This window comes from Chinchilla lanigera, unplaced genomic scaffold (genome assembly GCF_000276665.1).
Source record: "Chinchilla lanigera isolate Chin_1 unplaced genomic scaffold, ChiLan1.0 scaffold00005, whole genome shotgun sequence".
Lineage (NCBI taxonomy): Eukaryota > Metazoa > Chordata > Mammalia > Rodentia > Chinchillidae > Chinchilla > Chinchilla lanigera.
The window spans coordinates 40,439,977-40,465,508 of NW_004955406.1; the positions used below are offsets into that span (position 1 = coordinate 40,439,977).

A 25,532-nucleotide genomic window follows, 5' to 3' on the forward strand; every position below is an offset into this window, starting at 1 on the left:
GGGAGGAGCCTGAGGGAGACAGGGTAGATCAGAGGAGCAGAGGGCCCTGGGGACCCAGGACACTTGCCCTGCTCACCTTCCAAACTCAGGTGCGTGTTCTAGTGTTTGAGCTGGAGGAACTGAAAGCCTTGGGTCCTCTAGATCTGTGGGGGTCACTTTTTAGGCTGCTGTTCCCCAGCGTGGGACTCTCTAGAAAGCTGTGCGGTGAGAGTGGGTTTGGTGATTCCAGAGCATCGCAGGGCTATGGCTCTTAAGGGCATGGAAACTTCATTCTCCATGTCACATGGATTGGCCAAGAAAGGCAGGGCTGATCCACTGAGGAAAGGAAAGGAAAGAAAGGGAAGGGAAGGGAAGGGAAGGGAAGGGAAGGGAAGGGAAGGGAAGGGAAGGAAAATGGCAACTCTGACCGCAACTTTCTATGGTCACTACAGGCCCCGCTAAATCCACAGGCTGGCTCCAGTCAGGTGGCAGAGCTGCTCAGGGCAGCTGTTATGATCCCAAATGCATCCAGGAAGCACCTTGAGAAGCATCAGGAGTAGCTGCCAGGGGTGGGCAGAGGAGCGGGAACAAGCACATGGATGCAGAAAGTACCTCTTTACCCCTATGTCACCAGAGGCCACATTCCCTGGGAAAGCAGCCACGAAGGAGTCGTACTGGCCTTAGGGTGGGGAGGGGCAGAGGGACCGTCCTCCATCCTCTTGCCTGACTCTTCTGCTGTCTACCAGAAAGCCAAGCCTGGAGCAGGTGTGAACAGTCCTAGTAACCCCAGGCAGCTGCCCCGTGGTTCTCAAAGTGCTGTCCCCAGGCTAACAGGGTCAGCATCACCTAAAAACCTGTTAGAAATGCACATTCTCAGGTCTCCTCCTGCTCTTCTACCTGAGGTCCATGTGTGAGTGTGCATACAAGTGTGTGTGTGTGTGTGTGTGTGTGTGTATGAGAGAGACCAGTCATCTTTGTTGAACAATATCTGCGGAGATTTGTGGCAGGTTAAAGTGTGAGACCCCTGCCCAGGAGGAAGGAGACTTCTAAACTGGCTGCTTGCTGATGGTCCTCAGAGACAAAATCTTTGTGCTTACTGAGGGATGCTACCCTCTGGTTTTCCCTCTGGGTTCTGTGAGTATTCTCATTCTAGGTCCATGGGCCTTTGGCTCTGTCCTTGGTCTGGTATCCATCTTTGTACCTATTTGCAGTCTTGCTGGTGGCTTAGGATCTGCTTCCAACCAGTCTGCCATGTGTGTTCTGTAACATTGGGTGGCACTCTTGGGCTCATATGTGGCTTCCTGACAGGTTCAGGAAGCCCATTCCTCTCAGTAGTCTATCTTGGAAGCAGAGCACAGCTGCCCAGTGGCTTCCAGCCCTGGCACTGCCCCTCAGCTGTCCCACAGCAGCCCCTCTACCCTTGGCTCTGTTGACTTTCCAACAGATGTTCACTCCTCTTCACATTTGGTTCTCGGAAGTCAGTCAGTTAAAAAAAATACTACATAAGCAAACCAGGCTCATTGCAGATTATACCAGACTGGAAGGGACGAACGAAGCAGCAATTTCCTTATCCCGGAGTCCTCCCCTCCTCAAATCCTCTGCCACCCCATGCCCCCCCCCCCCCCAGTGAGCCAAAGTTTTTGCTGTCTGGATGATTTGTGATTCTCTGCGTGACTCTGCCTCTTGGGTTTGTTTAATTAGAAATAGGCCGGGAAGTACTTCTATGCACTGGCATGTTAATTGCTTATTAGAAAAGGAGAAAGGGTGACTGTGCTGGGCGATGGAAGTTTCTGCTCTTGCTCCATCTCTGGGCTCGTCTCCGTCTTTCTCCCCTACGCTCTGCTTGCCTTCGGGGTCCTCTTCCTCCCTTTCTTGCTGGTCGTCAACAGCCTCTCTGCCCTTCCTCCCCCAGATCCCCTGTTCACAGCTGTGAGGACTCTCTGGGCTCTGCACAGACCCAGAAGCCCGAATTCAAATCAGAAAGAAAACACTACCCCACCCCTCTCTTCTCACTTTTATTAAACCCCAGGTCTTCGCCCCCTCAGTTACCTTCAGGCTTTGAAATGACACCAAAGTAGAGAGCTCTTTGCTTAGACCCAGTATGCAAAATACTTTCCTTTCATTTGATTTCCCCTCTTACTATTGTTGTTATTATTGTTTATTTTTATTTTTTACAAAACAGGAGAAAAGAGTGAATTGGGTTGGGGGCAGGTGACACGTTTCTCCACAAAGGTACAAAATCGCCTATAGAAAGTCAATTCCAAAGAGCCCAGGCTGTTGAGAGGCGGCATCCCTGGGCATCCCTCTCCCCAGATGTCCTTCAGATCCTGCAGGGGCCGCTTCCGCTTTGGGGGCCGTCCCCTGAGGTGGGAAGGAGAGGCCTCCTCAGCCCTTGCCCAGGAGGGGAGCTAGCAAGCAACTGGGACTGTACAAAGAAAGAGAAGAGGACGAGGGGCAGCCTGCGGGCCGAGGGCCTGGGGGCACGGGCAGGAGACAGCCAAGCAGAAGGCCAGCAGCCTCTGGGCGAGTAGATGAATGGGGAAGTGGGAGGCTCCAGCCAGAGTTCAGCCAGCGACCTCCTGCTCCTTGGAGGCAGCCCTCAGAGTGGGGGCACGGAACCCCCACGAGTAAGAGGACCATTTGGAGGTCACAGGAGCGCCCCCTGGAGCCACAGAGCTGCATCTGTCTTGGTCTAGCTTCCAGGCCTCAAGCACATGGGTCCATCCACTGTCCTGGCAGGGCATCAAGCCCAGATTGCTTCCCTTTTGGTAAAAAGTAGTCCTAGTTATTTCTCTACTGCTGAGAACTGGCTGAGCTTCAGGAATTTCGAGACAATGGTGGTGACAGTGCCTCCCCTTCTGGTGATCTGGACAGCTTCCTCCCTGGATTCCAGGGCAGAACAAGGGGTACAGACACCACCCGGACAGAGGGGGCGCCCCAGCCCCAGAAAGCCCAGGCTGGAAGGAGAGGCCGCCCACCTACCCCTTGCCCGGGCTGGCCTGTGCCAAGGTGGGCTGCAAGCCCAGCTGCCAGCAGGAGGACAGCAAGAGCCAGGATGGCTATGAGCCCAGGCCGGTCCCCTAGGGCTCTGTGACGAGGAGTGGCCTCTTTAGTCCTGGCCCATACACAAGCCAACTCAGTGTGGGCATCGGCAAAGGCCACTTGCAGGCAGGCCCAGTACTCTGTGGCCGGCAGGAGGCGGGTGATGTTGTAGCTGTGGGTGCCCTGGGGCAGGCGAGCCAGAGCAGGGTTCCCCTGGCCCCGGGGGGCAGAGGTGCTGGACCAGGTAAGTTTGGTGGAGAATGTGTTGGGTGGCGGGACCCAAGACAGCAGGATGTGATAGGGGTGGGTCTCCTGTACCCGGAGCTTTAGTTCCCGTCCCTTGTCCCTGCCTGGCTGCAGGGGAGCCCTGCCAACTACCACACTGACCGTCTTGGTGTCAGCCCCCACCAGGTTCTGGGCCACACAGGTGTACAGCCCTGCCTCTTCCACAGTCACCCTTCGAAGCTCCAGGGTCCCCTCGGGATACACTCGGTATCTCCTGCCTACGTAGGCAGGCGTCAGTCGAACCCCGGCTGGAGTGACCCAGTAGATCTCAGGCTCTGGTTCAGCCAGCGCCCGGCAGTGCAGTGCCACAGTCCCTCCACTGGCCACCTGGAGGCTCGGGGGGAAGCTGCGGGGGGAGATGAGGGGCAGGCAGCGGTCCGTCATCTCCCGGAAGGACACCTCTCGGACCAGGTGGCGCTGGAGGTCGGGTGGCTCAGCGCACATGGTGGACTGTGGCTCGATGAAGCGGAGGCGGGTGCCGGTGGCATTGGCCCAGCGGATGACGCAGTCACAGCGGATGGGGTTGCCGTGGAGCCCCACCTCCTGCAGGTTGGGCAGGGATTCCACTGTCTGCTGGTGCAAGGCACTGAGAGCATTGTTGTTGAGCATGAGGGTCTCCAGCTGGGGCAGGTGGTGGAAGGCGCGGGGGTGCACGAAGGACAGCCTCGGGTTGTTGGTGACATCCAGCTTGGTCAGCTCGGGGAGGTTAACCAGGGCGAACTTGTCAATGGAGACCAGCTCCTCCATGTTGTTGAGCCCCAGCTCCTTGAGGTGCAGCATGTTGGCAAAGTCCCCTGGTCCCACCCGCTGCAGTGGGTTCTTGTTTAGGTCTAGAAACTTGAGCCCCGGCACCTGCTCCAGGGCCCGCCTGGGCACCCGGGCTAGCTGGTTGTCATAGAAGGAGAGGCTCTCCAGGCTTTGCAGCCCCTCCAAGGCATAGTCTGAGATCTCCCGAAGGCTCATACCCGCCAGCACCAGGCTGCGCAGGTTGGCCAGGGGCCTGAAGTTCATGTCCAGGATGGCGTCCACCTTGTTGCCGCCAATCATGAGGATCTCCAAGTTGGGCAGCATCTCGAACCAGCGGCTGTCGATGGCCCTCAGCAGGTTGGAGTTAAGGTGCAGCCGCAGCAGGTTGCTGAGGCCCGCGAAGGCCCGGGGAGCAATGCGGTAGAGCTGGTTGTGGTTGAGATAGAGCTCCTGCAGGCCAGCCAGCCCAGCGAAGCTGTGGTCCTCCAGTCGGGTCAGCTGGTTCTCCTCCAGGTGCAGGCTCAGCAGCTGCGGCAGGGCCCGGAAGTCACAGTCCCGGGCGTCTGAGAAGCTGTTCTGGGACAGGTCCAGCTCTGTGAGGTTGGCCAGGTAGGCAAGCTCACTCTGGTCCACGCGGACGATGCTGTTGCTCTGCAGCAGCAGGGTCTGTGTCCCTGCAGGGAGCGCAGGGGGCACCGCCGTCAGGAACAGGTCATTGCAGTCCACGGTGGTGGCCTCGCGGTAGGATGAGCGGGGTGTATACCAGGGCCGGATCTGGCAGGCACACTGATGTGGGCAGGGCACACGCCATGGCACCATGGGCACAGCGGCAGTGGCACCAGCCACCCAAGCTAGCAGGAGTGGGGCCACAAGGAGCCTCATGGTGGAGCTGCAGGGCAGGAGAGCATCCACAGGAAGAGTTCGCGTCCTGCTCTTGGAGTTTTGCAGGGTTAGGCTCAGCAGCCCTGCCAGGGCCCAGGGAACCACCCTCCCAGGGCAGTCATTCTAGGCGAGGCTGGGTAAGCATCACTTGGTGCCCTCCTGGGTGTGGCTTCTCATCCTCACGCACCAGGGCCTGGCCTGCTCCCTCATCGCCACAGCCCATCTCGGGCAGCCCTGGAAGGAGAGGGTGCAGAGTTAAGGTGGGGGCAGGAACAGACTCTATCACTCTACCCAGGCCTCCCCGTTCCACTCAAGAAACCAAAGGTGCAGCAGAGGTTCCAGGACTCTTGGGTTCTGCCCTATAATCCTTAAAGCTTTAGTGTCTTTTTTCTACAACCTATGCAAAGTGGCTATGAATCTTTAGGGAAGAGCCCTGGGATGACTCAGAGGAAGGTGTGTGTGTGTGTGTGTGTGTGTGTGTGTGTGAAGCAGCATGGGTAAATTGGAATTATGGTCATCTTCAGAGATCTTCTGAGCCCAGAGAGATGAGGAATAGATTCTCCAACCTTTCTTGCCTCTTTCTTCCCTCCCTCCCTGGCTCACTGGGTAGATGGAAGAGAAAATGATTGTTTCTAGGCATCCCTCTGGTGATGTGGGTGGGGAGGGGGATAGTGTGAACAAGAGCACCTTCTAAAGTGTGGGACGGAAGCTGGTGCAGTGGTGAACAGAGTCTCAGCTACTTGGGAGGCTGAGGTAGGAGGACAGTTCAAGGCCAGCCTGGGCTACAGAAAGAGACCCCATTAAGAAAACCACACCAACCAAATATAAAAAAGGGCTACCCAGGACTCAAGGTGAAAGACAGAAAACCTGGCCCTACATCAGCACAGGCTGGGGAAGAGGGGGTGGCCCTGCTTGGGATGTGCCTAAGTGTTCCTAGGTGGGGGGCTTTCCCTTTCCCAGTCACTTGCCAGGGCTGCCCTGAAGGGAGGCAGTGGGGTTCAGAATCCTGGCTCTGTGGGTATAGCTCAGTGGTAAAGCATTTGACTGCAGAATCCTGGCTCTGAGCACCTCAGTCCCATTAGAGACCTTCAGTGACTGACCTGACCATTCTTTTGATGCCCCTCCCCTCACTCATGGTGCACAGACCTTGCAGGTTGAAGTCACCCTGACAAGCTGCCCTTCTTATGTTTCCTCCTCATTGTCTCCCAGACATCTCCTTTGCTCTTGAAGACCCAAGTTCAGCCACTTCCCACAGAAAGCTTCTCCTAAACCTCGTACCCCAGGGGCTAGGGGCTGGTTTGTGCCTTACAGTGTCCACACTTCCTGCTGTCACAGTCCTGACCTCCCTGAGTGGAGAGCAGCACCAGCTAGCGCAGTGAAGGTGAAACTTTTAGAGACCGAGTGCCCAAACTCCCTCCTCAGACCCCACTTATTTACCACGACGGGCTAACACTGCCCCTGTGGGTGCTGTTATCTGATGCTCAGCTGCTGGCGTGATGCTGGGGTGACTTGGCTCATGTGCCAAGAGGGCTCTGTCACGGGCTTGCCAGCACTGAGCTAGAGGCTTTCCTTGCTTGTTGTTGAGCTTATATATTGGAGGACTCAAGCTTGTCCAGAAGGAGGCCCCTCCACCCCAATCCAGAATCCAAGCAGCTCAGCTCCTCTCTTGGACTCCAGGGCCAGGCTTCCCAGAAGCAGGGCCTGCCTTGGCCTAGAACCAAAGATGGAAATAAAAAAAGGCCAAACTCTGGGTTCCCTCTTCAGATCAGGTCTAGCTCTTAGATGGAGGTCAGATTCCAGGCAGATTTCCAGCCGCAGGTGTCAAAAAAAGTGCCTACACAAACTTAGCGAGCACCTACTACTGCTAGGACTCTTCAAAGTCTCTGAACATCTCACTCCATTTAATCCGCATTATGGGCCTGTAAGACATCATTTATAGCTGTAGGTCTGGAGGAGGTCAAAGGACTTAATCCAAGTCATATAGATGGTCAGCAGCAACAGAGGAAAATCACCGAGTCTGGAGGTTGGGCCATTTCCTCCTGCCTTCTCTGTCCCCAGTCTGGCCCAGGCTGCTCCGGGCCACTGGAGATCTGGGGTGTACTGGCTGCAGCAGTGAGCCGGTGCCCATTCCTGTTCCTTGGGGTGAGGGTTCCTCACGAAGGAGCCAGGAAAGCCTAGAGGCAGGTCTCGGATGCCGCTCTGAGGCCAGAGGGGCTCCAGGCCACCTCATCCTGCTCTTGGGATGAAGGAGCAGGGAGCAGTTGGAGCAGGGTACCCACCCCAAACAGGAGAGCGGCGGGCCTGCATACATCTGACTACTTCCCACTTTCCTCGGCAGCTATTTCTGAAGGTGGGATAAACAACCGTAGCTTGAAAGGCGCAGAGGTTTGCGTAGGGGTGTGTGCGCTGACACGTAAACCTCAGGGTAAACAAGCACATGTGCACACATGCATGCACGGCTGTGCACGTGTGCAAGGGGAGGCCTGGGGAATACTACAGCCATCCAAGCCCAGGACTGGGGGCTGGGGAGGGGGAGGGAATTGGGTGGTATGCAGTGTGGGCAGACAGGAAGTAGGGACCCTGAGAGGGTCCCGTCATGGATTTGGATGCAAAGCTTGTGGCCCTGTTACTTATACTCACACCCCAGGGCCACTGACTCTCACCTAGACCGGGCCTGGGAGAGCAGGCCCACCCCCAAATGGTGCAGGACACCGAAGCTGCTTCTACCACTTGCTATCCTGGAAAGAATTGCTTGCGTTCTCCAGGCTTCCATTTCCTTGTGTATAAAATAAGACTCATTAACGTTAAAGGGGTTGAATGTGTTGCACCTACAAGGAGCTCAATAAATCTCAGCTCCCTTCCAGTTCTGGCATCTCCCAAGGTGAGAGGTTGGATCCTAGGGCCCAGTAAGCCTCCACTGAGCTTACCCACCCCGGCCCAGCATGGTCTCCCCACTGGCTGGGGGGCTGGGAGCAGAAATAGATAACACGGTCACACCTTCATAGAGTGCCACGCTGGTTGGGGAGGCAGGACCCAAACTGTAAAATGATGGGGACAGCCCAAGATGGCTCCCAAGTGGACAGTCTCTGCAGTGAGCACACAGCCTGCCCTGACCCTCAGACCCTACCTCAGCCTGGCTTCCCTCTCCTCCTCCACCACCTTTGTCCTAAGTGCTAAGTCAATGTTCAGCTGCACGGTTACCAAGAAACCTCTCAAACTTAAAAGCTCCAGCCCTGGAGCCCCTCCCCTGGCCCCCTTGGCTGGGCAGGAGCCTAGGGCTGGCCTTTAGAGTCCAGAGAGAGGCGGCGGCTGAGGTCTCATCTCTACCCAGCACGTCTTACTTGAAGGGATGGCACAGGCCCAAGCGAGTCCTCCCCTTGCTTCAAGCATGGAGCCCTTTTCATGATGGGGCTCAGAGCTGCCCACTCACTTGCCATCACCGTTTAAGGCTGTCTTGCACGTGGCCCACTCACAGGGACCCATTAGCAATCTCTACTGGGGAGCTGCAGAGAAAGCTAATTGTGTTTTCGCTATAATCTCCTGGGTGAGCAGGAGTTCAGACTATCACATGTCCCCTTCCCCAACTGGATTGTGAGCTTCTTGCCATAGGGACCATGCTTTTTGGGCCCCTAGAGCACCAAGTATAGGATTTAGCAAATGCTGGGACTTGTGAATGGGTATAAATAATGAAACACGTAGAACATGTGTACAGTGATAGTCAATTCTTGTACCCATCCTTTATGCAAGCAAAGAAGAGGTTGTTTAGTCTTATTTTGTGCAGGAGGCAACTGACAGAAAGGTTGAGTGACTGGCCAGAGGTTACATAGCTTCTGTGAGGAGGGGTCAGGATTCAAACCCGAGGCCTCTAACTCCAGAAGATGTCCCTCCAGTCCAGTCACCATCCATCAGTGCTGGCTCTACAGGAGCAGAGAGCCTAGAGCACCTGCCTCAGTTGCAAATGCCCCTGGGTCCTTAGCAAATCTACCCTGACTGTGGCCTACTGGGCCCTAGATCCTATCCTTGACTCCTGGCTTGAGTAATGCCCTGGGGCATGGGAGGTGGTGGAGGGCTGCTCCTGTGTGAGTGCGGGTGGGCCTGTAGCCACAGGGGCAAACAGCCAGTGCTGCACCCAGAGCTCAGCCTGCCCTCTGACTGCAGTCAATGGCTGGCTTGGAGACCACAGCCGCTGAGCCACAGGCCAGGACACAGGGCTGGCTGCCTACTCCAAAGGCAAGGTATTCTCTTGGAAGAGCCAGCTTTGCAAACCCAGGTGGACCCCCTCCTCCAGGGAGCATCTCTGGATTAAACAGGCAGTGTAGAATGGACCTCCTACACCTCCTATTAAACTAAGCCCTTGGCAACCATGGAAGGCAGAGTTTTGCAGACACTGCGGTCAGGAGTAGGAGCCCTGTCTTCCAGCTCCTGCCCTGGTCCCACCCTCAGCACAGCCCTGGGGCTCTGGCTGGGAGGCGTGGAGGTTATGTAAGCAGAGCCTCTCTCTGCCCTCCTCCTCCCTGTTTTTCCCTCTCCATGCCTCCCAGCATCCTGCCCAGCCCTGGGAAGCCGGGGGTCCAGAGGGAGGACGGCGGGTGGGAGGTGATCGATTGCCTGGTCTTGGCTGCTGTGGTGCCAGTTCCCCTCCACCCAAGCTGCGGAGACAGATGGGCAGCATAATTGCATGTAGTGTTGATAAACTCCGGCCTCCTCAGCAGCAGGTAAGCGCTGGGTGGGAGCAAAACTGAGGGAGTGGAAGGAGCCCCCCTCTGTAACCCGATCTCCAGCCCCTCCTGGGAGGTGAGAAGGGCTGTCACTCCCACCTTTCATTTAATTACACACAACTAGATCCTTGGGGCTGGTGGGGACCTTCGCATTTTTCTGGTCTTCCAGAGCCGGAATTCCATAAATAACTTATGCAAAAAAGGGACGGTGGAGCAGAAGGAGCCTGGGCTCTGCGATCTGGGACTGAGCCTGGCTCTGTCACTGGCTGTGCGACCTTGGGCAATGAACTTAACCTTGGGAGCCTCAAATGCCTGGGCTGGGAAGTGGGGAGTTGCTGTGAGGTCCACAGGCGGTAAGGCCTGGGACGTGCCTGCGTTCCTCCCATCACTGCAGCCTCTCCTTCCACCCTCCTTCTCATTTCACCGTTTGTAATATTTTTTGAATCACCATGGAAGTGTAAAATACACACAGGAGCATGCACAGTGGACCCTAATCCCACACACAGCTGCCAGCACAACCACCACCCAGATCTTTGAAATGAATCCCAGCTCTCCAAAAGGTTCCTACCTGCCCCTTCCCTGTTGATATGTGGCCTCCATCTGTCCTGAGCTCCATCATCGTCAATCAGTTTTATCCTCAAAACTCAGAATTGCCCTTCCTTTGCCATCACAGCTTGAGACTGGGTCTTGGGGGTTAAGTGACTCTTGCATTAGAAAACTTTAAATTCACTGAATTCATCCTCCCACTGCAGAGTGGACCAGAGCTTCCCTGGGGCTCACGCATCACCAGTGGTCTCCAGGGAGAGAGACTGGGCCTTCTTCCTTAGAGTTCCTAGATCCAGAAACTGCTGTAGGCCTTAGGACCCAAGCACTGGCTGGAATCCCCTTAGCCTGGGTGTGCTGTGTCACCATGAGCCAGGAAGATGGCCTGGCCACCTCCTGCTCCCTGGGCACCTAGAGTTCTAAGGCACTAGGCAAGGGCACAAAAGGGAGGTGGCTGGGATGGAAGGGCCCAGTCCTGCTTCCGTGCGCCCGAATTTCCATCGCACCTCACTTTGTTCACCTACATTCTCCCACAACAGTGGGAGGCAGGCGCTGTCTAGATGAGAAGCAGAAGCTCAGGGACACTGAAGGACCCAACAGGGCCCCACAGCCAGCGTATGGGCGGCCAGGGCTGGACCGCAGCTCTCTCCTTCAGCAGCCCAGCTACTTCTGTGTTTCTGTGCCAGAGCTCACCTGACCCCACCGGCACAATGGGGAGGGTGGAGAGCCCCGGGCAAGGATGAAGTTCTTGTGGTCCAGCCTTGCCCGCCCTCCTTTCTGGAGTACCCGCGGGCAGGGACCCCTTTCTGGACCTAGGCAGGAAGGGTCCTGTGGCCAGGCAGGAATCTCTGCTTTGCCAGGGCTCCTGGTTGGCCCCGGCAGTGGGTGAGAGAATGCCATGCCTGGAAGGGAGCCTGCCTCATTATCCCTTAATTAGGCCTGCGGGTGCCAGCAGGTAGCACACGGTCATTTCTGATGCACTACACCAAAACAGGCTTTGGGGAAGCTGAGCCAGCCCACCAGGTGTGAAGAGTGGCTTCCGGCCGAGCTCACCTCAGGGAAACATTCTCTGACTCCCCACCACCCTCTCCCAGGCTCCCATGCGCCCAGTATTCCCCCCTCACAGCCTGGTGTTTTCCCCTCTGCCTGTCCCACTTCGAGCCTCTCAGGGCAGGAGCTCTGCTCCAGGCTGCTGGCTCTTCCAACAGGTTGGCACACAGTAGGAACTCAGAGAACATCTGGAGAAGGAGAGAAAGGAAGCAGGAAGGAAAGAAAGGCAAGGCCAGCGGGGTGTTGGGGTGGGTTGTGTTGGAGCTCAGAAGCCCAGGGGCATCAAGCGCCTAGGAGGTGGGCTGTGTTTGTGCTGACCCTCCTGTTGCCTTCCTTGCCAACTGTCGCCATCCCAGGGCATGTGTTCCTGGGCACACACCCTTGTCCCCTGCCCTGGTTCTTGACCTTCCCTGGCTGCTTTAGCCCATCATGGTCACGGGCTCCAGGGTGAAGAAAGCTCTTTGCTCTGACTCAGGTTTCTACTCCTGGCTTTGGCAGGATCCTATGTGGGCTGCCTCAGGCTCCCCGTCAGAAAGCCTGTGGACTCCCCCCACCCCCAGAGCTTAGGTGAGGGGTGAAGGCACCAGAGCCCTGTGCATGGCCCTGTATCTTGACCATCCTCTTGGATTCTCCATCTGTGCGTGGGAAGGGCCCTGTCTCATGCAGGGAACATGAAGATATCTCTACAGCACTTGAGCTTGGTCGAGTTTCCTTCCCTTTTCGTCTACCTTTGGTTCATCAGGGCCCATACCCTTCGCTGGGCAACACCTCAGTCTCTAGGTAAGCAGGGCGCCCAGCTCCTGGGAGCCTTTACACTGCAGGCTGACACTCCTTCCCGAGAGGGGCTTCCCTCTTTGATGTCACAGACAGCAGGGACTGGGGTCCCAGGACAGTCCTCTGAGCTGCTCTAGTGACACCAAACAGCCCTGCTGCAAGTGCTCCAGGCTGAGGTGAGCAGCCCCTCTGTTCCTAGTACTTCCTGCAAGGGGTGAGAGGGCCACTCCTGGCCGAGCTCTAAACACTCAGCTTGATGGCATCCACAGATATGTGCTTTGGCCTCTGCCACCAGCCAGATGGACAACCACGACCAGTTGCTGACCCACCAGCTTCCCCAACCTCCCTTCCTAGATCAGGCTGGGGTACCAGGCAGACTTCCAGGGCAATTGCTAAGTTGCCCAGGCTTGGCTCCAACATGTGATCCTCCTGACTCAGTCTCCCAGTGTTCTGGGATTATAGGCAAGCACCACCATGCCCAGCTCCCTGTAGCATTCTTTAAAGGCTTCCTCCTGCAGCCAGGGGCCTGGTTCGCCCCTTAGTCACCAGGGATCCCTGGGAGCTTGCACAAGGGTGAGGGAAGAGGGACAACTCCAGAGAGGTGCAAGCAATGCTCTCTCTTGTCCCATGCTTTTGCACGTGCAGGGTCCTTGCCTAGAAGCTCTTCTCCTCACTTATACAATGGGAAATTCCTATAAAGAGTGTACTTATACCGCACATCTGCAAAGTCCTTTCTGGCCACCAGCACCCCTCCCAACAATCTGCCCCTTGCTGCCTCCTGCACCCCTGAGCCGCCCCCGCTCAATGCAAAGCCCATCTCTCTGTGAGCTGCCGAGGCTGGCTGGGGCAGTGGCTTTTTGGCCTGGGCACTAATAGACAGGAAGGCAACCACAGGGATTCCAGAAGCTTGAGAGGAGGTCCGAGGTCCTCACAGGGCTGCAGTGCAGGGGAGGGAGCACCGAGAATGGCCCCATCCGCTCCGCAGAGAGGGAGGCAGAGCGCAGGAGGAGCAGGCCCGTTCAATGCAGAGAAAGGCCAGACCCCTTCTAACGGAAAAGGAAAATGAAATCAGAATGAAAATTGATGAGGCGGAGAGAAAAGGAGACTCATTTCATCAGCAGGTTTGCCAGATGAAGCTCAGAGATAAATCACACTGCAGAAGGAGCCTAGGTCTTGCACGAGGACTGCTGTCTTCTCCCTCTGTCAGCTGTCTTGGGCAGCCACGAGATAAATGGTTGCAGCTGAGCCCCGCTGTGGGGAGGGGTTCTTTTCCTTCAGTCCCCCCATGCAGTGAGAATGGCCTGTCCACCCTCGCCACCGAATCCAGGGTCACCCTAGACATTCCCTCTCCCAGTCCCTCCCCAGAATGGGCAGCTGGGAAATTTGTCCCAAGTGCAAATTCTGGGTGGGGCCCTCCAGGTGCTGCAGGTGAATGCGATAACCTCTAGGGGCCAGCTCCACAAACCAAGGACAGTGACACCTAGACGTGCTCACTAAAAATATATGTATACGACGAGCTTCCCTGGCAAGAATGCCAGACTCCTTGCCTCTACCTCCTCTGGCCACAAGAAAATGCTTTATCTGAGGAGCATTAACAGAGCCCTGACTGTAAACTAGGTGCTTTATGGATGCAAGGGGCTAAGGATACAAAGTATGGGGAGGGCAGGTGAGGATTCACAGGTTAAAAACAAAACACCCTATTAGAGCATACAAGTTATCACAGTAAGGGCAGCAGGACTCAGCCTAGGGGAGAGAGCACGAATCTGCCCAATGCAGGAAGCTGGGCAAGCATCCAGGGGAAGTCTGTTAACAACCACTGAACTGTGCGCTACAATGGCGAGTTTGATGGCGTGCAAACTGTACTTCGGTGAGGCCCATTAAGTGCTGCCTGGATCAGCAGGTCAGGGAGTGCACAGATGGTGAAAAACTGTAGACTTACAAGAGCGTCGGGACAAAGGGCTGGGAATTAAAAATGCAGAAGGTGAATTACAAGGAGAAAGTGGCCAGAGAGAGAGCTATGTGGTGAACAGGCCATGGCAGCTGGCCAGAGTCCTGGTCTCGAATGACACTGCAGGCAGAGGGAGCCAAAGGGCCATATGAGGCAATAACTACTACGGTCATCAACAATAACAACCTTTTAGGACCGAATGCACCTGGCAATTGAAATCTCGTGTCTCTATGTTCTGCATACATGCCCCAAAATTCTTCTGTTGGATACTTAATTTCCAGTGTAACAGTGCTGGGGGGTGGGGCCTTTGGAGAGGTGTTCAGATCATGAAGCCCCTGCCCCTGGATGAATGTTGTTATGAAAGGGCTTGAGGGAGGGAATCCAGTCCTTTTATGTCCTGCTTCTGCCCTATTAGGACACAGTATTCCTCTTCACCAGATAATGCGGCATTCAGGGTGCCATCTTGGAAGCAGAGAGTAACCCTTGTCAGATGTTGGCACCTTGATCTTGGACTTCCCAGGCTCCAGAACCATGAGAAATAAATTTCTGTTCTTTATAAACTACTAGTCTATAGAACTCTCTTATAGCAGTGGAAATAAGACATAGTGGAGTCTCATAGATGCCAATATCCCCAATGTTAACAGAAAGAGTATTAAGTGACTTGCCCAAGATCACAGAGCAAACAAGTAATGGGGGCAAGGTAGAAGATCCAGTACACTTCTAATCCAGTCCTTGTTTTCCCAGTGCGAGGGCAATGACAGTAATGGAAGCCACTGACAGTGATTGGGAGCCAGGCCTTGGACTAGCCACCCGCATGGCAAGTCCACAATACTGTGATGTAGGGGTGATGAGCTCCACTTCACAGATGGGGGAGAATAGGGATCCCCCAAGAGCATTCAGCGGAAGCCAGGACTCGGGCTAGTACCAAAGTCTGGGCTCTAAACCCCAACCCTTCACCTCCTCCAGCCCCCACTGCCTAGGTCCTTCTTCCTCAAGCTCAGAATGAAATAGGGAGACTTCCAGCCGACTTCTTTTTCATCATCTCCCTTGGATCTGGGCCAAGCTAAGAGAAAGAAACAGGCCCCTGGCCTAAGGTCAGCGATCTTTCCTCAAGGGAAGGAAGCTCTCCAGCCTGGCATGGGCTCCCTCTCCTCCACGCCTGTCCGTGCCCTCCGGTCCAGTGCACCCAAAGAGCCAGTGGCACCCAGAGCCCTGAGCTAGTGGAAGGAAATGCTTCCATTTGCGATCAATAACAGGCATAATTCAGTGACTGCAGCAAGTACAAAGGAGTGTAGGTTAAATCAATATTTAGAAGCTTCAAAATTAAACTAATTAAGAGCAAGCCTTAATGATTTTTACTGTCTGGGAATAAAAAAGACAAAAAGCCCACCTATATTTCACGATTCCACTTTAGTAGCTTGTAATAATCTGGGAAGAGCAGAAATTGAAGGCGCTCCAGCAGCTCCGCGTGCTGCACTGCAGGAGAGGGAGCACCTTGTCTTTGGTGGAGAAAGATGGGGGAGAAAATGCATGGGGTGGAGCTCAGCACATGAACAGCACATGGCAGAGCCCACTGGCATGGAGTCGGGGCTGTTATGGGTTGAACTGTGTCCCACCCCGAGTGTTGTATTGAAGTCCTAACCCCAGGCACCTGTGAATACGATCTTATTTCAAGACACATCCCCCACCAACGGCCACCAGAGAAAGAAGCCTGCAGAGGCAAAGGCGGCCTCTCCTCATCTTTCAAAGGGAGGACAGCCCTGCTGACACCTTGAGTTTGGACTTTCAGCCTCCAGAACCCAGAGACGATAAGTTTCTGTTGTGTTACGGCCGCTGGTTTGGGTTTGTGGTGCTTTATTAACACAGCCCCGGGGAGCTCACAGAGGGACCCTAGGGTATTGTTCACACTCCGCCACTGGCTACCTGTGCAAAAGCAGGGAACAGGCTTAATCTTCAGGCCCTTCTGTCTTCACCTCTGAAAAATGGGGATAAGAATAGCACCTTCTGTCTTACTTAGAGATGCATAGATCAACTAAAAACACAAGTGTGACTCAGGCTCTAAGAGCTGCAAGTGCTGTGCAAATACACCCAGGCTCATGGCTTCGAGGAAAGAATCTGCGAACAGACTCAGGAGCCATCTGTCAGGTGAGCAAGAGAAGGACCATTCTAAAAGCTAGTCAGATCATAGAGGTGTGTTCACTTGGCGTTAGTGATATTATATACAAGAAAGGTGTTTTTATTGTCATTTTGTTTTTTTTGAGACAGGGTCTTGCTATGCAGTTCAGGCTGGCCTTGAACTCGCTTATGTAGTGCAGACTAGCCTCTCACTCACAGTGATCCTTCTGCCTCAGCCTCCTGAGGGTTGGAATTACAGGTGTGTGCCACCATGTCTGGCATTTATTGTCATTTTCAACAGGAGTTTTATGTGCTGCCTGCTTAATGCTGGTTTTTTTTATCTGTAAATGAATGGGTTGGACAATGTTATTTTAAAATTATTTTTTCAGCATCATTTTCTGGGAATATATATATATAGAGAGAGAGAGAGAAAGAAAGAGAGAGAGAGAGAGAGAGAGAGAGAGAGAGAGACAGAGAGAGACAGAGAGAGACAGAGAGAGACAGAGAGAGGAAGGATGCGTAGTGTGTCTTGGCAGCCCTAACCTTGTTCTCATCCTTAAACCTTTCTCTGCAACCCAGTCAGAGTCAGATCAGTGCCAGCCAAGGCCTGTGGGGAGAGAGCTCAGGAGTTGGACTGTTCCGGGGCTTTTCTGGGGCTTGCTCGGCTCTGCCCCCTGCTGCCTGGGTTAAGTGAGAGGGAGCCAGAGTAGTTTGCCTTTATCCTCCCCAGTTTACCGGCACGAAGGGAACAGGAAACCACACTGCCAGCAGATAAAATCTCTATCGATCTTCGGAGTGCCGGTGTCCCAGGCCTGGGTATTTGTCCAAAATAAATGTACCCGATGCCCCACATCCTCAACACGGGAGCTCCATCTCAGGTGCTGTGGAATGGGCAGCTGAGCTTGGAGCCTCTTCTAGGGCCCCAGTAGGGCCTGGGGTGGGGAGGTTCTCAGGTTGTCTCTCAGAACCTCTGCAGGGGCTGGACCTTGCAGCTCTAGGGCTCCTGAGTGGCCAAGGGAGGGGCCACCCTTCCTGCCGTGTGACAGCCAGCATTCTTCCCAGGAAGGCATCCTATCCCTGTGGCGAACGAGCGTCTGTTGGCACATAACTCTCTCTGGGACAGGCGACATCAGCAGTGTCACCACCACTTGGGATTTACCGCCACACCATCACTACAGTCAGCCCATCCCCTCTGCTAATGTCGCCAGACCCATCACTGCCACGTGCACTGTCCCTGGCTGTGGTCGGCAGCGTCCTGTGCTCGCTGCCCTCACCACACATCACTCCGAACCCTCCATTAGCACCATCACCTCCATCCCCTGCCTGAATCCTGATCCTCGCAAGGATGCGGATTTTCGTGAGAGCATGTGTACAGCTGTGCTGCTGGGACACGTACAGACTCGAAGACAGAGATGGATTCTGCCATTGTAAACATGCATGAGATGGTGAGGGACACTCTCCCACGGTGCCAACATGGGCACAGTGGCCACGGATACACAGACCTACACACGAAGAGAAGCATGAACACGCACAGGTACTGCACACATGTAGTATGCCAGAGGAAGGGGCGTGGCGATTGAAGCACGTGCAGGGGATGAGTCTACATGTGACAAGGAGAGCCCCTGCATTCTGCCTGGGGGACATAAAAATGACAAGTATTCACCTCCCGTTATCACTGTGCTTTTCAACTCTGGCTGCACCATAGAATCACATGGGGATCTTTTAAAATATACCAATGCCTACATCCCACTCTAGACCAATTAAATCAATCTCCACAGGGTAGAATCCAGGTATGGTATTAAAGAGAAACTTTCCAGGATTTCTGTGTATATAAATTTTCTATCAAAAGTAAAAATAAACTGTAAAGGAAATGTGAACCTTATAGTTGTTAATTCTGAAGTATTTAGAGAGAAGCATGCTGATGTCTGCAATTTATTCTGAGATGCACCAAAACTGAGATGGATGGATGGATAAAGGACCAGATAGATATATAGAGAGAAGTAATAAAGCAAGTCTTGTGAAAAGTTAATGGTAGAATGTAGGTGGTGTGTATATCGTTGCTCACTGTGAAATATCCCTTCGCTGTTGGAAATTTTTTATAATAGAATATTTGGAGAAGAATCCCCAGCTGGTGTTACTGCAAACTCAGGGCTGAGAACCAGTGCCTACCAAGGGGAAAATCCAAGAGCAAGTGAGTTTTGCTCTTCTCTCCGCCATGCCAGGCTCCAGTCGGGGGCTCTGCAAACCTTCTAAGCGTTTGTTCAGTGCACCAGGGGAGGCGGAGGTGGCTGCTCGCCTCGGCCCCCACAGGGCTGCCCTACGTGCCCCAGCCTGTGTCAACCACCGCCTCCAGCCCCTAGCTCTGCCCTGTGTGCACAGATCCCCAAACCTCCCATTTCTACAGCCCTGGCTCTGCATTCTGCATTCTCTGCAAGGATTAAAGGCTTCCCTAGGAAGGAAGACCAGAGCCCGATGATTGCAGTGTGTGTGGCTGTGGGGGGTGGGCAGCGGGGGTGAGGCTGGCAGGAAGGACCGATCCTCATCAGTATGCTCCTCCCGCCCCTCGCCCTGGCGGGAGCGCCATAGCAACACCACTCTCTTTAAACACGGGGTTTGTGCTGCCATCACAAAGCAGCATTAGGCAATTTAATTAAGGAGCTGGCAGCAGACAAACTTCGTGAGTTAAGGCATTTTATTAAATCCCACTGTATTATGCAGCTCAGTTCCCCCTGGAGCTGTGGAGCTGGTAGAAGACAGAGGAGAATTTGCTGGGGCTTTCTTTTCCCTTTCTTGCTTTTTCTGGTCTTCTTCCTGCCTCATGAAAGCTAGAGCACAGGGAACCCCAACTGTGACTGTGGACTCCCCCGAGCCTGAGGGCCACAAGCAGCAGTCCAGGGACTTCTATCCTCTCCTTCCTGTTACAGAGGCTGTCGGGCACCTGATTGCAGGGCCAGGCCTCCATGGCGCGCTGCAGCATCCACGGCAGGCTGCTTCCCGGCGGGCTCCAAGCCCAGCTCTCCATGCCCTCTTACTATTACCGCTCCCATCGTGCAGATAAGGAGGTGGAGGCATATAGAGGTTATCTAACTTGCCCAAAGTCTTGTCAGAAGTATGCAGCAGAGAAGCCAGCCCAGATTTGTCAGGAGACTGTGTGGGGCCTGTTAGGACTACATGACACCTCACCTGCATTCTGTGAAGCAGGGTCCTCCTGTCAGGGAGCCTCAGGTCCTGCCTTGGGGGTCCCTCAGTGTGAGCAAGCACAGGGTGCGGCGCTGCTGGGCAGCTCTGCAGAGGCCCACCGCCTGCAGGTTTCTGGCCAGCCGTAAGGGTCTCCTCGGCTCCCCAGGTGATGGGTCTGACCTGACCAGGGGAGCCCAGAGTCCTACGCTACAGCGCCAGGGCCCTGCTGAACAAAGGTCAATGCCTTTCAGTCCACAGATACCCACCAAGGCTCCCACCCCATGCGGGGCACCATGGAGGCGAGACAAGACCCTGCCCTCCACACCTGCACCCCACGACGGCCTCCTGGGCTCACTTTCCTCAGCTCTAAAATGGAAACAACAATAGATGCCTTGTCCTGCTACAACAGCCGCAACCAAATTAGTGAATTTCATTAAGGGCTTACTCTATAACAGGAACTTGTCTTTCATTATCTTTTTAAATTCTCATGACTCTATTTATTATCCCCATCACGCAGCTAGGAAACTGAGGTTAAATAAAGTTAAGCCTCTTGCTCAAAATCATAGAGCTAGTAAGGGGTAAGTACCAATGCTTTAAATAATGTATATGATTATATGGAGACATATAGAAACAGATACATGCAATATATATACACATATATGTATATTATATAATTATATATTAACAACAGGGTTGAGGTAATAATTCTTTTCTGTTTGTTGTTGTTGGTTTTTTTTTTTTTTTGAGACAGGGTCTTGCTGTGTAGTTCAGGCTAGTTTTGAGCTCACTATGTAGTCTAGGATGGCCTCGAACTTGCAGAGATCCTCCTGCCTCAGCCACCAGAGTGCTGGGATTACAGGCATGCACTACCACACCTGGCTTGAGATAATAATTCTTACATTTATAATCATATTATATTTTATTTCAGAGCTCAGTTTGCCACTGTCTGAGTCCATTTAGACTACCATACCAAAATACCAACAACTGAGAAATTTATATGACACAGGACTTATTTTTCACAGTTCTGGAGCCTGGGAAGTCCAAGATCACAGTTTTGGCAGGTTCAGGGGGTTCTGGTGAGGCCTCCTGACTCACAGACAGAGGGCTGTCTTCCCCTTGTGGCTTCCCATGGTGATGGGACAGGGCAGTTCTGGCCACTTCTATGCGGACACTAATGCCATTCCTGAGGGCTCTGCCCTCATGAACTAATCACGTCCCAAAGCCCCCACGTCCTAATGCCACCCCCTTGGACATCAGGTTTCAACATGGGGACTTGGGGTGGGGGCAAACATTCAGACCATGAGCCACTAAACACAAGGCGGCGTCATGGCGACATGGCAGGAAGGAGGAACACGTTTCCTGCACACGGGCTTCTCTCGCCTGGGGTTCAGAACTGCAGCCATGGAGCTGGTGGTCCCACCAGGCAGCTTTGTCTGGGCCAGTGTCTCTCTTCTCTCCCCAGCTCTGGCCTTCACTGCTTGACTCTGTCCCCTCATCCTTCAATGTCCTGTCTGTGCCTATCACCATCTTCTCCCCTGCCCACCCGGCCCTGCTCCCGGTCTCTACCTCTGCACACGCCTCACTGTGCCCAGTGCTGACCAAGGCACTGCACTGGGCACCGGGTGATGCCTTGGAGGAGTCCCCAGATGGCAGTCCAGGGAGGACAGCACTGGCAGCAGGGAAAAGGTGAGTGGAGGGCCACCCAGACCATAGCAACTCCACGCGTGTCTCTCAGGAAAATACATTTGGCAGTAAGAGCTCTGCCTGGATGGAAACCCAGGTATCCTAATCCCAGCTCTACCACGTGCCAGCTATGGGGCAATCTTGCCAACCTCCAACACCTTCTCTTCTGTAAAACGGGGATAAGAATATCTGCCTTGAATCTTAATAGGTATTATTTATTGAAGGTTTGCTATGGGATGGGCCTTTCAGAAAGTGTTTTAAAAACTTGAATCCACACAACAGTAAGGGTGTTATACTTACTTCAGAGGACATGGAGGCTCAGAGAGGTTAAGCAATTTACCCAGGGGCACACAGCTGGTACAAGCAGAAGCCACAATTCAAGTACAGCACAGTGTGTGGCACCTCCCTTTTCACTACCAAGTGTCTGGCTGGGAGGAGACTAAGGAATGAGGGGTGTGAAAGTGGTTGTCAGTAGAAAGCTCTGGAACAACGAAAGCTGGGGTCTTCCCCTTCCCCCCACCCCTCCACGTGGCTGTGCTACAGCTCAGCCAGTTTTCTTTAAGTGGCACAGGAACAAGGGCTCAGTGCCTTCTCTCACACCTCAGGGGCTGTGCTCCCTCCTCTGGGGCGTGTGCGTGCTTGTAGAGCTGTGCACACGTGTGTGTTAGGGGAGGCGGCCACAGGCAGAGGGCTGTAGTGGCCCAGTAGGCGGACCTGCGTGGAGGGGTCCGGGTGGGGATGCTGTACCTGCAGCGCTTGCTCTCCTGGGCAAGCTTGGATGGTTCCAGTTCATTTTTCCAGGGAACTAAGAGGGGGGCCATTCTCCCCCGTCATAAGATAAAAGTACTAATAATTAACATGGCTGTAGCTGATATTTCTCCAATGCCTCTTTCCCAAGACCGCCAAACTCTGAGTAAAAAGGAAATCTGCTGGCTCTATAGCTGCACCCAGGGGCTGGGAAGCCTGAGGAGTTGCCGGACTTTCTCTCCTCCAGCTGGGAGACAGGTGAAGGCACACTTGGGCCTGTTCTGTCCTGGACGTTGCCCTCTGAGGCCACTAGCAAAGCCAGGGATGAACCTAGGTGTCCCACTTCTTGGGTCCCCAATCTACCCTTCATGGTCTGGGTTCATCCTGTACCCAGGAGGAGCCGGGCAGGTCAGGGAGGAGCAAGGTGTCAGCTCTCTGCCCAGCTTGCTAACAGCACCTCTCACCCAGCACCATCTCTGCTCCCCACATAGCTAGCTCTGTGCAGGTGGGGCCGCCCCCTGCTCCTGCAAGCAGTAGGGACCACAGTCTGCCAGGGCTAGTCCCTGCAGGGGACAGCTGATGGCTTTCTCTGATCCCAGCCAGGAGTCATTACACACCAAATGTCTGGCTTAAACAAGTGATTAGGCAGTTCTATTACAAGTGCACGTGCTTCCCACCAGGGAGGGCCAGGAATTTCCCAAGGCAGGAACTTCCCGAGGCAGCAGTAGCCGCCAAGGGGGAGCGGGAGGAGGACCACAGCACCTTGCAGCAACTGGCTGTTCTCCTGTAAAGCATTTTCTGGTGACTCCTGGGTAGGCTGGGACACCCACAGGTTCCATGAGCCAGTATCCCGAGGGCAGACTCAGCAGCTGGGGCAGCCCACCCACCCTATGGTGGACGTGGAGGGCCCTCAGCAATTCAGACACAGATCATCCAGAGCTCTCACAGCACCCAGAGGCTACAGCTTCCCCGTACAGGTGGGGCCAACGCCCTCTTTTACATGAAGACAGGATCTGAGTTTCCTTTCCTCTACTGTCCCCAGGAGCTTTAGGACAGGGAAGAGGTCAGAAGGGGGGCACTGTCAGAAACTATGTGTATTATAAACTCATCCCACCTGCAACCCTAGAGAAAGCTTCTTAACCTCAAGTCCCTGGTTGGACTGCAGAGGGCCTGAAATTGGCTGCAACTGTAGGCAGGCATGTCCACGTACGTGCCCAGGTGCGTTCTTCTGGAGAGACTGTCCACAGCCTTTATGAGAGTCCCAGTGGGGTCTCTGGTGCCCCAGTGTTGAGCATTGCTTTAGTTTTGCTGGGTTATGAAAATGCTGGGTTGCCTTTTGCCACCAAATATGATGTCACTCAGAACTCAGGATGCATTTGGAGGCCTGGCTTCCTCCTGCTTGAAGAGGGGCTAGGACCGTTTGCAGAAATAGTGGAAACAAAATTATGACAAGGAGTCCTGTGCCAGGCAGAGCGATGGCCGCCTCTAATCCAGAGGCAGTGATGGAGTGCCTTCCTCAGTGTCTCATTTTTCCCACTGTGACAGCTCCATATCTACTGTTCCCTGTCACCTTGGTGACAGCCTTCTAATGATGAAAGCAGCATCAGTGTCACATAAATTCTTCCACAACCCCAGGAGCTACATAGAAGGAGATCGGGTTCAGGAAGTTGGAAACTAAAGGCTTTGTATGAATGTGGAAAGAACAAAGCCTTTAGAACATGAAAGACTTGGGTTTAAATCCTGCCTTGGCCTCTTCCTAGCTGTGTGACCTTAAGCAAATTACTTAACCTCTTTGAGTGTCAGCTTCTATCTCATAAAATGAGACTAGTGCCTCACAGGGTTATCTCGAAGATTAAAGGTGATAATACCGGCCAATACTGTGGCATACAGCAGGTGTTTAATAAATGAGTTCCCTTTCCCAGTAGGTATGGGTGAGGATGTGCACTTCTCTGTCCATCTGCTGCAACAATGCAGTATCAGGGAAATGGGTCCTCAGGGGAATGGTGGTTGGTGAAATGGGACAGGGGTTAGAGCCATACCCGCCTCCATGGCTCTGACCTCTTCATGGCTGGCTGAGGGGCTCCTCTCCTTGAAGCTGCTCTTGCAGAGCCTCTTCTCCTTCCTACAGTTGCCATCTGGGCTTTCTATCTGCACTGAACGGGCTTTCTATCTGCATTGGACGGGTTCACCCCCCTCTGTCCCTGTGACGGGAGATCTCTGGCTCTTCAGTCCCAGCCCTATACCCACCCAGCTCACCAGTTCTTTTCTTTTTCTGGTACTGGAGATCGAACTCAGGAGCCTGCACTTGCCAGGCAGGCGCCTGTGCTGCTGAGCTATATCACAGACCCAGCTCCCCGGTTCTTCTCTCCTCTTCACCCTGCCCTCTCCCAGGGCTGGCTGTTCTCTTTTGTGCTTTTCCTGTCTTTGAACCTGTTGTTCTCGAATGTCCTTCTGCTCTCTGCTTGGGGAGCTTTTTTTTTTTGTCTTTTTGAGACAGGGTCTCGATATGCAGTTCAGGCTGGTCTTAAGCTCACTTTGTAGCCCAGGCTAGTCTCGAATTTGCAACAATCCTCCTGCCTCAGCCTCCCGAGTGCTGGGATTACAGGCGTGCACCACTACGCCCGGCAGTGGGGGAGCTATTAATTATTTTCCAAGTGCCAACTCAACTGTCCTCTCCTTTGTGACATCTCCTATTCCTGCTCCCAGAGCACCTGCCCTAGTTTAGCAGGAGCCATGGGGCCTCAGTCCACCTCCTAAGGTTGAGCTTCTCAAGAGCCAGGCTGGGTCCCTCTGTCCTGGCACCCCAGGCTCTGGCAGGTGGTTAATGCTCCATCAGTGTGACCTGGGGTAGGTGGTGTTTGCCATACATGGCAGTGCAGTCTCCCTTCATGGAAGCGTCCTGTAAAGGTGGTGGTCCCTCGCTAAGGGTGGCATGCTGGAGGCAATGGAGCAGGCTTTACTATGTGTAAAGACGTGGACAACAGAGGGCTGATGTGTTCACCTCATCTGCATTTGCCCTCTCTGAGCTAGGGGGCAAGAGGGCTTTGCCACTCATCCCAGTCCCTTTACTGGGCACTCAGGGTGCCGTCAGGTGTAGTTATGATGGTGACGCTGGTCGGCACCAGCATTGCCCTCTCCACTTACTGAGCTCTGCAAGGGCTCTCTCAGCAGCAGTTCCTTCCCCTAACTCAGTGACTGCCCAGGCCCTTTGAGGGCTTCCATCCCTGCAGGCCTGCTCACCGGCACTGCCAGGTCTCAACCCCCAAGGCATGGAGAGGAGGCTGGGAGGAAGAACTGGGGAGAAGAGCTCCATGGTGAGGCGTCAGAGCTCCAAGTACCAGCAGCAGAAGATGAAGGGGGCTGGGACCAGGCTGCTTGGACCAGTCCAGCCCAAATCATCAGGGACTTGACTGTTTTTATTTTGAGCAGAAATATATGACCTGAAAAAACTTGGCACTTGTAGCTTGGCTTTTTGGTGCTTTGGGGTTTTTATATTTTGTGTTTTTCTTTTTGGGAATGTGTGTTGTTTTTCTTTAGCTTTTAGTGAATGTTCCTTTCTTGAAACAAATCTTGTTCCAGTTGCAAGTGAGAGGAAATAGGAATTGTGGGCACTTGTGTTAGTACAGCTGAGGGGAGGACATGGGGAGGACAGGGAGGCAGTGTGGGCGGTAACATCCGGGGAACAGTGCCTGTGAAGAAGGTTGGGCTTCCGCCCCGCACAGCTGAGCTGTTTCCAAAGCCCACAGGCGGGACCCGGATGGTCACCCCAGCACCCTGATCCAGGGTTCCAGCCCAGGACAGCAATGTGTCCCTGCTCCATTCTTTCCTGGGTGTCTGCT

At 54.1% G+C, this 25,532-nt stretch overlaps 1 protein-coding gene across 1 annotated transcript in view; it reads right to left on the reverse strand.

Annotated features, from left to right (window-relative positions):
- Positions 1–2,703: 2,703 nt before the first annotated feature.
- Positions 2,704–25,532, reverse strand: part of Lrrn2 (leucine rich repeat neuronal 2) — a 57,266-nt gene continuing 34,437 nt past the window's right edge. Inside the window, exon 2 of the mRNA XM_005375318.2 lies at positions 2,704–5,169. Within this exon, the coding sequence (XP_005375375.1) occupies positions 2,797–4,935 (2,139 nt within the window). The 5' untranslated portion in view covers positions 4,936–5,169 and the 3' untranslated portion in view covers positions 2,704–2,796. The remainder of the gene's footprint in view (positions 5,170–25,532) is intronic.